This window comes from Nuphar pumila, chromosome 5 (genome assembly GCF_984573655.1).
Source record: "Nuphar pumila chromosome 5, dmNupPumi1.hap1.1, whole genome shotgun sequence".
Lineage (NCBI taxonomy): Eukaryota > Viridiplantae > Streptophyta > Magnoliopsida > Nymphaeales > Nymphaeaceae > Nuphar > Nuphar pumila.
Window position 1 is genome coordinate 11,637,181 of NC_143253.1, and position 13,799 is coordinate 11,650,979.

Sequence of the window (13,799 nt, forward strand, 5' to 3'; positions counted from 1 at the left end):
CATTGAACTTGAACTTTTTCTATAAATAGGTTGATAACCTGTTTGAATCCTCTAATACCCTATAGATTGAGAGCGGTGAACCAGTCTAATGCATCCTCTTTTAAGCTTTTGAGGAACTAGTTGATTAGCCTCCTATCGTTGTTTCGATATTTGACCATGATCTCCATAAAGAATATTAGTTGGGTTTTTGGATCACCTTTGCCACCAAACTTAACAAATTTTAGAAGAGTATCATTGTCTTATTCATCACATCCCTCGGGTAAGAAGTCCTTCATGGAATATTTCCTTCAATCCATATCCATGTATCTTATTCTTGTGCTGAGATTCTGGACTATGTCTTCTAAGAACTTGATTTTCCTGTCTGACTCAGAGGATTTAGTATGTCTCGAACCACTCTTGTTCTCGTGCATGTATATCTCTTCTCTCTTCCAACTCCGCTTGGACCTAATGGTATTCTTCTCCTTCATGCAATTCCCTTATCATTTTCTTAATTTTCCTCATGTGATGTCTTATATGTGCCAGCTCATCGTTCTCCTTGGTTAAGAGTCTGACATGAGAAGTTTTTGGACTCATCTCCTAACTGACTCGTCTGTGTTGGAGTCATCTATTCTATAATCCATTGGAGGAATGTTACGAGGAACTCAGAAGTACCAACAAGAGCTGGACTCTAGCTGTACTGGACTATTTTTTATTTTTTTAAGCATCTACGAGCTTTCTAGAAACATCAACATAGGTCTCTTCATTTGGATCTATATCGTAAGCGGCATTTGACAACATTTGATGTGATATCTCGTGCATGAGTCTAAATAGATGGGAAGACATCCTATAAGTGAGATTTTTCTGAGGTGGTTCCCCTAGAATAGATAGGGGATTGGTCTTCTTGATCTGAGATCAGGTATTCATGATATCTCAAAAAAGTAGATTAAAGAAACACAAACAAGTAAAGATGGATTTTTGCAACCAGATGGGTATCTTAAGTCTCCTCAAAAAGTACTCTACGAATCTGCGAGGTTTCTTCAGGTTCTAGAATAGGGTTACCTTCTGGATCCAATACCCAATGTATTGAAGCCAACAATTTAAGAGCACTGGTATGGATGTTTTAGCTCTGAATGGCATCGCCACCAATATGCCCAAACTAACAACTTATAGGTACAAGTGAAAGAATTTAAAGATCCAAATTGTAGGATATGAGAGAATTGAAAATCTAAAACAAAAAGAGGACTTTAATCCTAAAAGAAAGAGAATAGGAAAAAGCAAGAAGCACACAATTAAAAAAATAAGGTTTTCACATAATATTCTAAAATTGCTAGTGGTTATGTTTTTCTAATTTTTAAATGCCATGCAACTTCTCTAGTAATGGTTTATAAAAATATGATAAAAATATAAACCTAATATTTATGCATGATCCTAATACAAAAATATCTACATTCAAAATAAAAATTTTTAAATAAAATCAAGGCTCGAGATAACAGGTCTCAGATGGCCAAACTATGCCAAACAGCCAAACTGAGTCGACCGACTAAAAAAGAAAAAGGTTTTATATGTGCAAAGAGTGAAGGGTTGCAGGGTCTGGATGACCAACTCTGCAAAAAAATTGTAGGGCCTAAACGACAAAGTCTGTAATGAGGTCGCAGAGCCAAGATGATCAAGTCTACGAAAAAGATATGTAGGACTTAGATGACCAATCTGCAAAGACAGAAAAGGAGATAAAGGCAGATTTCGGCTAGACGATCAAATCTGTCAGAAGTAAAGTTTGGTTACATGGCTAAACCTAACAAGAACAAAGTTTGGCTAGACGGTCAAACCTATCAAAAACAGAGTCTAGCTAAATGACCAAACTTGTTAGAGACATCAGAGTAGATGACAAGCAGACAATACACATACAGGGCCTCAGATGAACAAGTCTGCGAAAAAAGCAAGATGGGTGGCTAAACTTAATTTAGTCGTCCAAACAAGACAACAATATTATGGAAAGCAAGAAAATATAAGAATGTTGACAACCCTCAGACTTCCATGTCTCCGAAAAGAACAAGGTGGTGGTTTAGCCATCCAACAGAACGAAAAGTATAAAAAAAAAGAAAGACTGAAATGCAGGTCTAGCTATAGAATTTTAAAGGAAAATGAGGTCCCATCGTGATCGCCAAAAACTGTTGATAAATAAATTTGGAAGCTTACTTTTTAAATAAATTTTTTTTAAATGATTTGGAGATGTCGTTCAAACTTTGACCATCCTTCGCCAAAGGGAAGATAAAGTCGGTGCACGTCTTTTGATTCTGTAGCACAACTTACATAGTGGATAATGCAAATGAACAAAAAAAATGTGTAAGAATTTGCTCCAAACTAATAAAATAAACTAAATGAATAAAAGAAAAAAAAATAGGAAATAGATAAACAAACACACTTTTTTTCAAACCCAAAGGTTGGTTTTAGGCTTTAGAGTTTTTTTCATCCTTTTTGTCCGTTCAACAACACTTTTACAGAAAATTAAGGGTTTTTTCAGTTGTTTCTGCAAAACCTTCGCGCAAGTGAGGAAGATCAAAGAGACGAGTTTAGGTGATTTTGCGTTCACTCTTCTCAATACCAGCGCTCAAACATCTTTCTTCATACCCTGATCATAGGGGCGACTCCCTATTTATAAACATTTAAAATAGTGTATTATGAGACTTTTCAAGTTTAGATGTAATCTAAATAGATTCGTACTCATCTCAAATAAGAGATGAGGTTAATTGAGAGGAGTCCTCTCAAGGAGAAAGTTATTTTGGAGAAGAATATTTCCTTAAAAACTTGCAAAAGTGGTTGAAAATGAGGTGAATGAGCCTCATTTACTCAAATTGATTGGATGACTAAACTGGTTTGTTCGTCCTGAGATGGATGGCTAAACAAGTTTGATCATCCTCTGAAAATGTGATAAACTAAATATCGGATAGATTGGACGGCTGAACTGAGATAGTCGCCCAGGGATGGATGGCTAAACTGAGTTATCCATTCAAATGGTACAAGGTAAATGTTGGATCCGGTGGACAGTTAAACTGAGATAGTCATCTAGGGCCGGACAGTTGAACTAAGATAGTCATTCGTGCGGTGGATGGTTGAACTTCTTTAAATGTCCAACGAATATTTTAGGTTTTTTGTATTGTCCTCTTTGTGAACTCCAATATCTAGCTTGATTCTTCCAAAGACGTTAGTAGAGAGCGAGAAAGATAGAAAATGAAGCTAGAGAGAAGCATATAAGAAGTTTAGAGAGAAGATGCAAGCCTTTATGAATGCGTATAGACAAGACCCCATCTTAGATCTTAATTTTTTAAACTATCTTTGTTTAACTATGATTTTTTACCTTTCTATAATTACTAAACTCTTTGTTTACTTGTTTATGATCTAATTGTTTTGATTCTCTTATAATGGGTGTATACATTTTCAGAGTTATTTTGCATTTAAGTATATTTTGACTCATTCTTATTATTTATATGTGTTCACTCTTGAAATTCATATATTCTTTTAATGTATTTGACTGAACCTCTTCTTAGTGAACTACAAACAATAGAGGTATGTTCTTATGCTTTTAATGATTTTCCTATTCTTAACTGCACTATTAGGATTTTTGTTGTGTTTTGTCTAGTCTTTATTTTTCTAGTTAATTAGTTGCATAGATGCAATTCCTTTGGTCATTTGTTTCAGTTACACTAACATTATCTTTTTACACATTTTATAATATAATTTTCCATATATGTGTTTTTTTTTCTAATGCAAAGATTTGATGTAGCATTACTAGATCAATCACCCGCTTTCTCCACCTTTAGTTATTCATCAAAGGCTATTATAAAAAATTTGGCCAGGATGAACAGATCAATATTGTTGAGATTGATCCACTTTAGCAGAAGCTTAACTACTATTTTCCGCAGTAGCGGATCCAAATCGAGACCTAGCCCTTTCTGTTGATCCACCACCTCACCTAGTAGCATCTGAGCAACCGGAGAGAGCATCCCAAAGAAAGGTCAGTCGGGTAAGAGCGTCAAAACCTCGGTGTTAGCTCTAAAAAGAGGAAAAAGAGTTTGTCCTAAACTCTCTCTGTAAATGAATGGGCGGGCCTATCGTGCGAAATCTATGATTGCTCTTTTGGCTTGCCTGACTGTTAGTCAGAGTTCTTCCGGGCCTAGCCCCGGAAACTTGACCGACCCTTTGACGGCAGGCAACACCATGCTGCGTGTTTGCATGGGCTTCCGACGTAATGAAAGGGGCCGAGCTTCTACATCTTTCTTAATAGATGAAAGAGTCGAGTGGAGTGGGGAATATCCCGAGTCTCATGTAAGACAACTAAATGAACCTCGAGGTGGAGCCTAGGAACTGTTTGATTGACCAGAAGACATTTGATTAATTTCATTCCCCGAAGAACAATATCAGATGGAGCAGTCCCTCTAGTAAGTGCCTGCGCTGGTCTTTCACGTAATGAAGGTTGGTTTGTCGAGTGATAGGAGTAAAGAGAAAAGCCCTTCAAGCACAAATTCAGTAATTTTATACAGTCCAAAGCATTACTTGTCTTGTCCACCGTCTACTGGCAGCAATCGTTTCCTTTATCTTGATCATTGGTCTGCACTGCTAGCAAAGTAAATAAGCAACTTCTCACCTCACATCGTAAAGGACCTTTGTATTTTCAGTATGGAGTTTTCTTTATCTGGCAACAATAGTTACTTTTATTTTGTTGTTTGCCATTTTTTTTAAAGGCAAGCTGGGGTTAGGAGGACCCTCTATCAGAACAGTAGCTGCCCCATATGGCAGAGGGATTCGATCCTGGGCCTTCAAGTTGACACAGGACCCCTGTTATCACATGGGATACCACCTCGGTAGTTTTTGTTTTGTCATTATATACACCTATGTAGTTTTCATTATGAGGGGAACATATTGAAGATTGACAATGGTATTTATTTGCAATTAATCTAATGAAGACATGTTTCATTGGGTTGGAGATATTATAAAATAGTTGCAAAAATTATATATGATCTAGGAAAAATCTCATCTAAAATATGAAATTCATTATTTTCTTGTTTACAATTTTTTTCTTATATTTTCTTTGTTGTTCTTTTATTTTCATAGTTGATCAGCGTAATTCGGTATTGAATTCCAAGAAACTCGCCAAGGCACTTTGGACCTGATCTCACTTTAAGTCCTTTCTGCCTTTTGTGGGCAGGGGGTTCAGGCTTATTAAGTGACCTCGTTCTCTGCAAAGGACTTTTTGTGTCCTTTGGACTTTTGTGTGTAGGGGTCTCGCTCATCTATTAATGTAAACATCAAGTTGACAGAATATGCCCAGAGGGTGCATGTCCTTTGACTCAAGTAAAGTTAAGGCTACTCCCTAGTAGTCAAGGAAGATCTAGTGTTATATACTAATAAAAATCAGAGAGTGACTCCCTTGGGGCAAAGGGTAAGCTCAAGTAGTTTTACTCAGCAAAAATAGTGATCGTAACTACGGCGGGCAAAGCAAGTGCTGTTAGGTTTTTGATCCTGATGAGGGTGATTTTTCCGTCTAAATATTTAAAAATAAAAAAATAAATACTTCAAAGAGTAACTTAGTTTTTTTTTATTATTATTATGAAACAAAAAACTTGAAGTCCTTAGCAAAGCCTATCGTATCTACTTTTATAATGAAATTACATTTTTAAAAAGAAAAAAACAATTAGACCGCATTACCAATGTGGTTGACTGTAGATTTCATAGACATGAGGAAAAGCGAGGTCCTCTATGCTTTAGAAAGCGTGCGGTGTCGCATTTTTTAAAATGGAGCTTCCAAGGCTTTTAGGAACTTGTGGCGAGCTTCCCCTTTCATGCTTTTGTTAGGAATATATGCTCTTTCTAATATAAATAAACTAAAAAGGTAAAGGCTTTCCATACCCCCTCGTGAAAAGATCAGGTGCAATATGATTGAACAAATATTTGTGCATTAAGCACATGATCACCCTCCATCTTGGTGATAAGGCCTGAAACCAAGACTTGATGGAGGGCGGTAGGGTGCTTTAATGCACAATTTTTTGTTTGTGCAATCATATTGCACCCGATCCAGGCTCCACTCTCCTCTCCTCTCCTCCCTCCCACGATGAATAACCACCCCTATCACTTTTTCTTTTCTTGGTTACATTTTTCTCTTCTTTAAGGAGATTGGATTTAGAGTATTTTATCCCCCATTCTGCAACATAGAAAAGCTTGGTTGCAAGCATTGTTTTTGTTTTTGTTTTTTTTTAAAGCAAGATGAGATTAGGCAGACCCCCACCAGTTATTATTCAACGTACCACTGGGGTTTTGAACCTGCAACGTCTCACCAAAGGGAGGCGTGCATTGACAACCTGTCCCGGCGTTCCTCTCTTTTCTAGTAGACAGCCACTAATGTTAAAATCATGGAGGTTGTTGGCTCCTCTTTGTTTCATGCACCGGTCAGCAGACCCTTCTAGCTAGATAACTTGGTTAAGTTGGTTGTGGACAACAACATGTCAATGCTCATTGGTAAAAAAAAACAAACAAACATGAATCAATAGGCCCATGCAGTTACCACCGCCGAGTGTGCTGGCATGGCCATCGGGGTAGTTACTAGGGTGTTGAGGTGAAGGCACCAGATTAAACCTCATTGGCACACAGGTGTGTCAGTAGCTTTGTGACAAATATCAGGAGATTTATAAAAAAATATCATATCGCCAATATATCGTGAGAAATTGCCTGAAAGTTTAAAATGACAATTTCTCGTGAGATTTTCAAACTGCGATAAATATTAGTATTTTTAAAAGATATTTTATCATAAAAACTCTACAAGGCGGTTGGTTCGACTTGGCTCGTATAAGCTCGTGAATATATAACACATAAGATTTAAGTGTAATAAAATGAACGACATTTGAATTTTGAATGAGCGACATTTGAATGGTTTAAAATGAATGGCTCACAATGAGCCTTATTCATAGTTTGATGGGTGTCGTTTGATTTAAAGATGAAGGACAACCAAGGTCCATTTGACCTGATCCCCTTTTCAAAAGAATGATTCATGAGTCCTACTGGAAATCATGATCATAGCAGAGGGCATTAATAAAGAGAGCTTCTTTTTAAAGGCAAACTAGGTTCGGCATCCACCAGTTATACAACCGTACCATTGGGTTTTGAACTTGCAACGTCCCAAGGCGGTGACGTGCACTAACTGCTTGGTCATTAATAAGGAGAGAGTATCATGTCAGAGTGTGCCCTAAAGGTAATCCTATCATAACTCCTTTGGATGCCATTGAATCTCAAGATGAACGGCATCCAACCATGTATGAATGAGATGTCCATCACTTGGATGGGCCTCATTTTTTTTTTTCTCCATATTGTTCGTGTTTGGAATGGACCATATATATCTGAATGGTTTGGTTTGAACTGAACGGCTCACGAGATGAGCCTTATTCACTGTTTGATAAATGTCATTCATTTTCAAGATGAAGGGCATCCAAGGCACCTCTGACAGTGTTACTGGTTGGCCCGTCTCTTTCCACTGAGTGAAAAGAAGTGCTATTAATGACAAAAATGATAGCAGGCAGCGTACTATATACCACAGGATGCAGCCCACCGACCGATCTCGAAGCACGGACGATTTGAGCTTCAACTTGATAAATCAGTAGCTTGATTCACAGAGTCAAACTCGAGCCTAGTCTTGGTTAATCTGTAGCAGCTACCTACTGGGTCTGGCGTTGATAGGCCTGAGAGACTAGACGAGCTATTACTGGGCTCCTTTAATTTCCTTAATATATATTGTATTTTATACGTTATTTATTTTAAGGTTTATATTTGGTACTAATAATGGTTTGAAACTATTGAGCTGAAAATCATAAGTTGTATGTTGTGTGGGCTCAATCTGGCTGCAGTAGATATGTTCAACATGATTTGTTTGCTAAAGATCAAACCACATGTCATGATTATTTGCTCTAAAAATATGAGTTTTTGAGTAATGAAATTTTGGTAAGTATGCTGTTAATTTTTGAAGCTCTTAAAAAGCTGCTTATATGTCACAATACATCACTGAAATCTCATCTTTTACTAAACAAAACCTTGTAACCTTGTAGATCACATCCACAAGTAGGGCTGGTAAACAAACCCAACAAGGGTTTTTCGGAGGGATCGACTCGCTTATTGCAAGCCAGTACTCAGCTTGGCCCATGCGAGCTCAACCGAGCTTGAGCTTGAGCTTGTACATGGTTGGGCCAAATGAGCTGAGTCACAAACTGACTCGTTAAATAAAAAAACCAGTTTTATAGGGTCCACAGTTAAAATAGAAACCCTAACTTTTGGCTGCCTACATACCTAACTAAACAAATTGAGTTTCCATACGTATTTTAACTTGTATCACACATAAATCCTATATAATTTCATCTAAACGAGCATAGCCAAGACAAACACCTATTGTTAATATACTTGGCTCGGTTACACTATACGAGCAGCTCATGCCTCGTCTCGCCGAGCCAACTTTACAATCATGAACAAGCTTTAGGTGATCTGAACCGAGCCCAGGCAGTACTAGCTGCTGAGTTTGTTTACCATCTCTATCCATAGGGTCTAGTATAAAAAAAAAATCTAAAAAACATGAAAATAAGGCGATTTCTACTCGATGGTTATGTGCCTTCGTTAGCATCAAATATTAACCTTTTGTTTTATACATTATATATAGTATGTATGTTTTATACATGTATAATATACATTACGCATATACTATATGTTACATATTATTACATTTTGAAAAAAAGAATAAGAAACAAAGCTATTTTTAGAAAATGAGTCGGCTTGTGATCAGCTTGTAATGAGTTCCCACTCAGTTAGGCTGGTGACGGGCTCACGAGGGCAAGGTTTACCACTTAACCAGTCGAATCCAAACAACCGGTTCGGCTAGTTTACCCGCTATGCCCTTGGGCGTAGGGGTGTCAACGGGTCAGGTTTACCCAAACCCAGACCCAGACCCAGACCAAACCCTATAGGATTCGGGTATGGTGACAAATAAGAAGACCTGGGTCTAGACCCAAATATACGATTAATACATGGACCCGGGTATAGTTTGTAAAACTTTATACCAGAACCGGGTCCGACCCGAGTTCTGATTAAGACCCGCAATTTTTTAATAAAATATTATTTTACGGGGTATGGTCCAAGTCTGGTTCATGTAATTGTTGTCGGGCCTGTGCATGGTTTTTCTTATAGTAGACCCGGGTTCGGACCCAATACCATATCAGAAAATCCAGTCCAAGTGTGGTTTCACCTGGGTCTGAACCAAACCCTACCCGTTCACACCTAATTGGGCGTGACTCAGTGTGGCCTGGACTTGGTTGATCATCTCTAGGAAATTCCCTTTTCCCAAAAAGCAGCTGATGACTCTGTTCTGTTCTGCCCGTTCACGGGCACCGTTGGAGAGCGGGGCGCAACTACTCGTCAACCCTTTCTTCCGTTGGTTGGGTTGTCACCTGTCGTTCATACTTTCCAACTCCTCTCCCCGTTCTTTTTTTCTTGCTTAATATTTCGGGATTTTCCCAAACACACACAGGTATCTATTTAAACCCCCTCTCCATTCTCTCATTTTCACCTCCACAAACTCTTTCCTCCTTTCTGCTGCACATTGTTGTTCTCAATCAATCTCTCTTTCTTTTGGTATGGATAAGCGTCGTCGAAGGCAGACAAAAATCTCGAGTTATGATTCCCAGGGTGAGTTTTTCCCTTCACGGTGTTCTCATTTTCTTACTTTGGGGGGGGGGGGGGGGGTTGTGCTTGTGTTGTTTGTTACTTTCTTTCGGGGTTTGAAAATATTTCCTGGGTTTTGATTGACAGAGGTGAGTAGTATTGAGTGGGAATGCATCAAGATGATAGAGCAAGAAGAGGATCTTATTTACAGGATGTACAGGCTTGTCGGAAACAGGTGACTCTCCGGAAAAAAAAAAACTCTCTCTCTTCTTTTCTTTCTTCCGTCTCTCTCAGTGTTGGATATTAATCTTTTGGATGCATGTGAAAAGAGACCAAGTTCATGAAATCAAAACACTCATTCAGGTTGGCGCGTTGGATTTTCATGAACTTGGTCACAGTCTTCAGGTGCTGCCAAACATGCCCTTGGAGAGTTGGAGTAGAAATATATCGAGATTTCTAATGCGTTTCTCCCTGAAGTCTTTTTTACTGTTTTTTATCCTTCTTCAAATAGTCAAACTCTTACTATTTAGCCAATCACGTGACAGCATTTTTATGTGGGGCCTGCACTCTGAAACTGTGGGCCCCATGCAATACTGTGGCTATGACACTTAGCCATGTCACTTAACCGCTCCTTCCTTTGATCTCTAACTCCAAACTGGCAGAAGACCATCTGCTTCTAGTTAATAATAATAATAATAAAAAAATCTGTGAAGGGCACACAAGTAAAAATAAATAAAAATCTTATCCTATGAGATATGATGCTATAAAATCTTATATCAATCTGAGAGGTTCACCTTTTGGGTAGTTGTATTAGCTGAAGTTGAGTTTATGTTTGGCAACGTTTACCAAGATTGTAAACTCCAACGCGTTTACAGCTGGCTCTCTGTGGGTGTGTTCATGTCTTATCTTCAGAGTCTCTTTTTCAACAGTCCTACTAGTGGTGGATTTGGGCTTTGGAGTTCATGACCTTGATCAATTATTTATTTTTCAAGCCCTCCTAATAATAAAAAATAAAAAAAAAACTCGAGAATTTTCACCATAAATATCTTTTAAAAATATAAATATCGCTATATTTGTCACGATTTGAAAATCTTCTGAGAAATTACCGTTATAAACTTTCGGGCAATTTCTCGCCATATTTTTATAAATATCGCGATATTTTTATAAATATCGCGATATTTGTCATATTTGTGCATCACTCACTAACTTTACTTCGGCAGTACCAAACCAACCTGGAAATCATGTTGTGTGGGTCAAAACGGCATTGGTGGTGGTAGTGTCTGTAGCCCATATTGTTGCAAAAGTTTGATTAGGGAAACCTACTCAAATAAATTTTTGACTTGACATATTTTATGCTCATACCCGGGTTTTTTTTAAAGTCCAGCTAGGATTAGGCAGACCCCTCCCAGTTATACAACGACACCATTGGGATTTGAACTTGCAACGTCTCCACACAGGTGGCGTGCACTAGCTCCTCCTACCAGTCAAGCTGTGCCCCCGTTGGTCATACCCAAGTGTATTTAGCTTCAAGTTGGTTCAGGTACTTTAGACAAACCCAACCATTTGAAGCTTGATGTTGAAATATGAACGTGACCAATAGTCCTAAGAGCAAATTATATCATATTGTATATAACTAATTCTTGGGTTATAATCAGTCCCCACAGCACGTCTCACTTGAGGAGTTTCGGGCTGGGAAACAAGCTGAGCCGCTCGTCGCTCGGTTAATGTTAAGCGTAAGAGATAAATTTTACATGTATTTTTTTTTGTAAACCTATTTCTTTCAGCTAAAAAACAAAAGTATTTTTTTCTATAAACTGGCTCGAACTCAGCTTGTTCAACCTGGGCTGATTATGACCTCGGACTCAGCTTGGCTCACCACAAGAATGAGCCAAGTTTGAACACTTCAAGCTGGTCTCGTAAAGCTCGTTTACCGACCCTAGAGGGGATTTACGTGGGCTCCACTCCGTCATATTGTACATAAGTGCATAATGTGTATTGCTGATGCAGCTAGAGCTCACTGAGCTGTGGTTGTTGCAGGTGGGGGCTGATTGCCGGCCGAATTCCGGGACGCAAAGCAGAGGAAATAGAGAGGTTCTGGATAATGAGACATGGGGAATTGAACTTGGTTAATTGCTACAGAAGACAGTGATTAAGTCATCTAATTATCTTCTTAAATCTGGTCAAAAAACGGGTCTACTGTTTTGCAGTTCCTGTTTGGAGTGTTGTAATTTTTCCTTCCTTTTTTTTTTTTTTCGTTTTCTTCGACGTCTTTGTTTCGTTTTGCTAGACTTGCTGTTCTTCCTTAGGAAGTAACTTCCGCTCCTGCTACTTGTGTTGTAGTTTTTGGGGGCGTTGATTCTTGTAAAGAGATGCTATTGTTTGTGGCTAAGTTGTACTATCGGCGTTGTTTAAGTCATTGATACTCTCTAAATTTTTTGTGTTTCCTGACTGCTTTATTTTATATTCAAAAAGTTTTGCCATTCATGCACAGAAACCAGGGGAGATGGTATTATAAAAAAAAAAATCGAGGGTATCGGGACAGTGTCTCCTGAACAAGAATGTTGTTCTATCTGTACTGGACAGTGTGTTCTTTCCAAGCTTATACAAACAGTCAAACACTCTCTAAAGGTACATTTGGTTTTATGGCATTATGTGTCTTCACGCCCCCAAAACAATAAAGTAGAAAATATGTTACACCATACTGTTTGTAGTAATTCCTTGGTCATCGTACATCTCACTTAATGGAGGTGTCCTAAACAGTAAAAGGAAGAACCAAATCTGTCACAATCTTGTGGTGGGTGACCAAATTACCGACTATATTTCATCAACACAGCACACAGCACATCTGAGTTGATGGAAGTGTTCATATGCTCTATGTCTTTATAGCATGTCTTATTTATTGCTCTGAAGGCACATTTGCTTGACATTATACGTCTTCACGCGCCCAAAATAATAAAGTAAAAACTTTGGTACATCATATTAATTCCATGGTCATCGTACATCTCACTTAATGGAAGTGTCCTAACAACAAAAGAAATAACCAAAGCAGTCACAGTCATGTAAGTAATAGGTGTCACCATTATTGCTTATGTTTCATTAACACCGTACATTTAACCCGATAGTGTTTATAGCATGTCTTATCTGCCATAGGTATTGCCGGTAAATCTTTTACTGGCGCTAATATTGTGAAAAATAAAGAGCTTTTTTACATTTTAATTTTTGCCAAAAAAAATTTATTTTTAACGCAATTTTTATGCCAATGTTATGTCTGGCATATTTTTTGCATAAAAAAGCGATGGTTTTTGGCACAAAAAATGAACCAAAAAAAGTTTTTTTTTTTTTACAAATTTTTCACTAGTAAAATTAGAACTAGTGGCACAAAATTAGTACCAATAATTCTAATATGTATATAATTTTCTTGTTATGAGTATGTTTTTATTGAAATGAACTTGCTTATATATTTACTACAACAAACAAGACCATACGACGCGTCACACCGGCGCCCGGGTGTGGTGTCAAATAGGCAAGGGTTCCCTCACTTTGTTGGACGGGTGGGGGTAAAGAAGTTAGTCCAAGACCATAAAATTAGGTTAGCCACTTGGAACATAGGGTCTTTAACTGGTAAGTTGGTAGAGTTAGTAGATGTTATGTGTAGGAGAAAGATTGATATTTTATGTCTTCAAGAGACCAAATGGGTAGGTGAGAAAGCTAAAGTGATAGAACCTTGGGGATATAAGATTTGGTATACAGGAATAAATAGGAATAGGAATGGAGTAGGGATTGTTATGAGTCGTCAGTTTATAGATAATGTAGTTGAGGTCCGTGGGAAGGGTGATAGAATTTTACTTATTAAATTAGTATTAGGTATGGATATTATTAATATTATTAGTGTTTATGCACCTCAAGTAGGTTTAGATGATTCCATTAAGCATCAATTTTGGGAAGATTTAGATGGAGTAGTACAAGAGACATCTTATGGAGAAAAGCTTTTCATCGGCGGTGACCTTAATGGACATGTAGGCATTAGTAGGGATGGATTTGAGAATATCCATGGAGGCTATGGTATAAGAGAAAGAAATGAAAGTGGAGAAAGGATTTTAGATTTTTGTTTGTCCTATGATATGATCTTAGCA

The 13,799-nt window shown here is 37.9% G+C and overlaps 1 protein-coding gene across 1 annotated transcript; it reads left to right on the forward strand.

Moving 5' to 3' along the window:
* Positions 1 to 9,589: 9,589 nt before the first annotated feature.
* Positions 9,590 to 12,082, forward strand: LOC149836791 (transcription factor CPC-like). Its single transcript, XM_090007120.1, has 3 exons — positions 9,590 to 9,690; positions 9,814 to 9,901; positions 11,704 to 12,082. Exons 1-3 carry the CDS (start codon positions 9,639 to 9,641, stop codon positions 11,813 to 11,815), a joined length of 252 nt encoding a protein of 83 aa, XP_089863246.1. The 5' UTR covers positions 9,590 to 9,638; the 3' UTR covers positions 11,816 to 12,082.
* Positions 12,083 to 13,799: the final 1,717 nt, after the last annotated feature.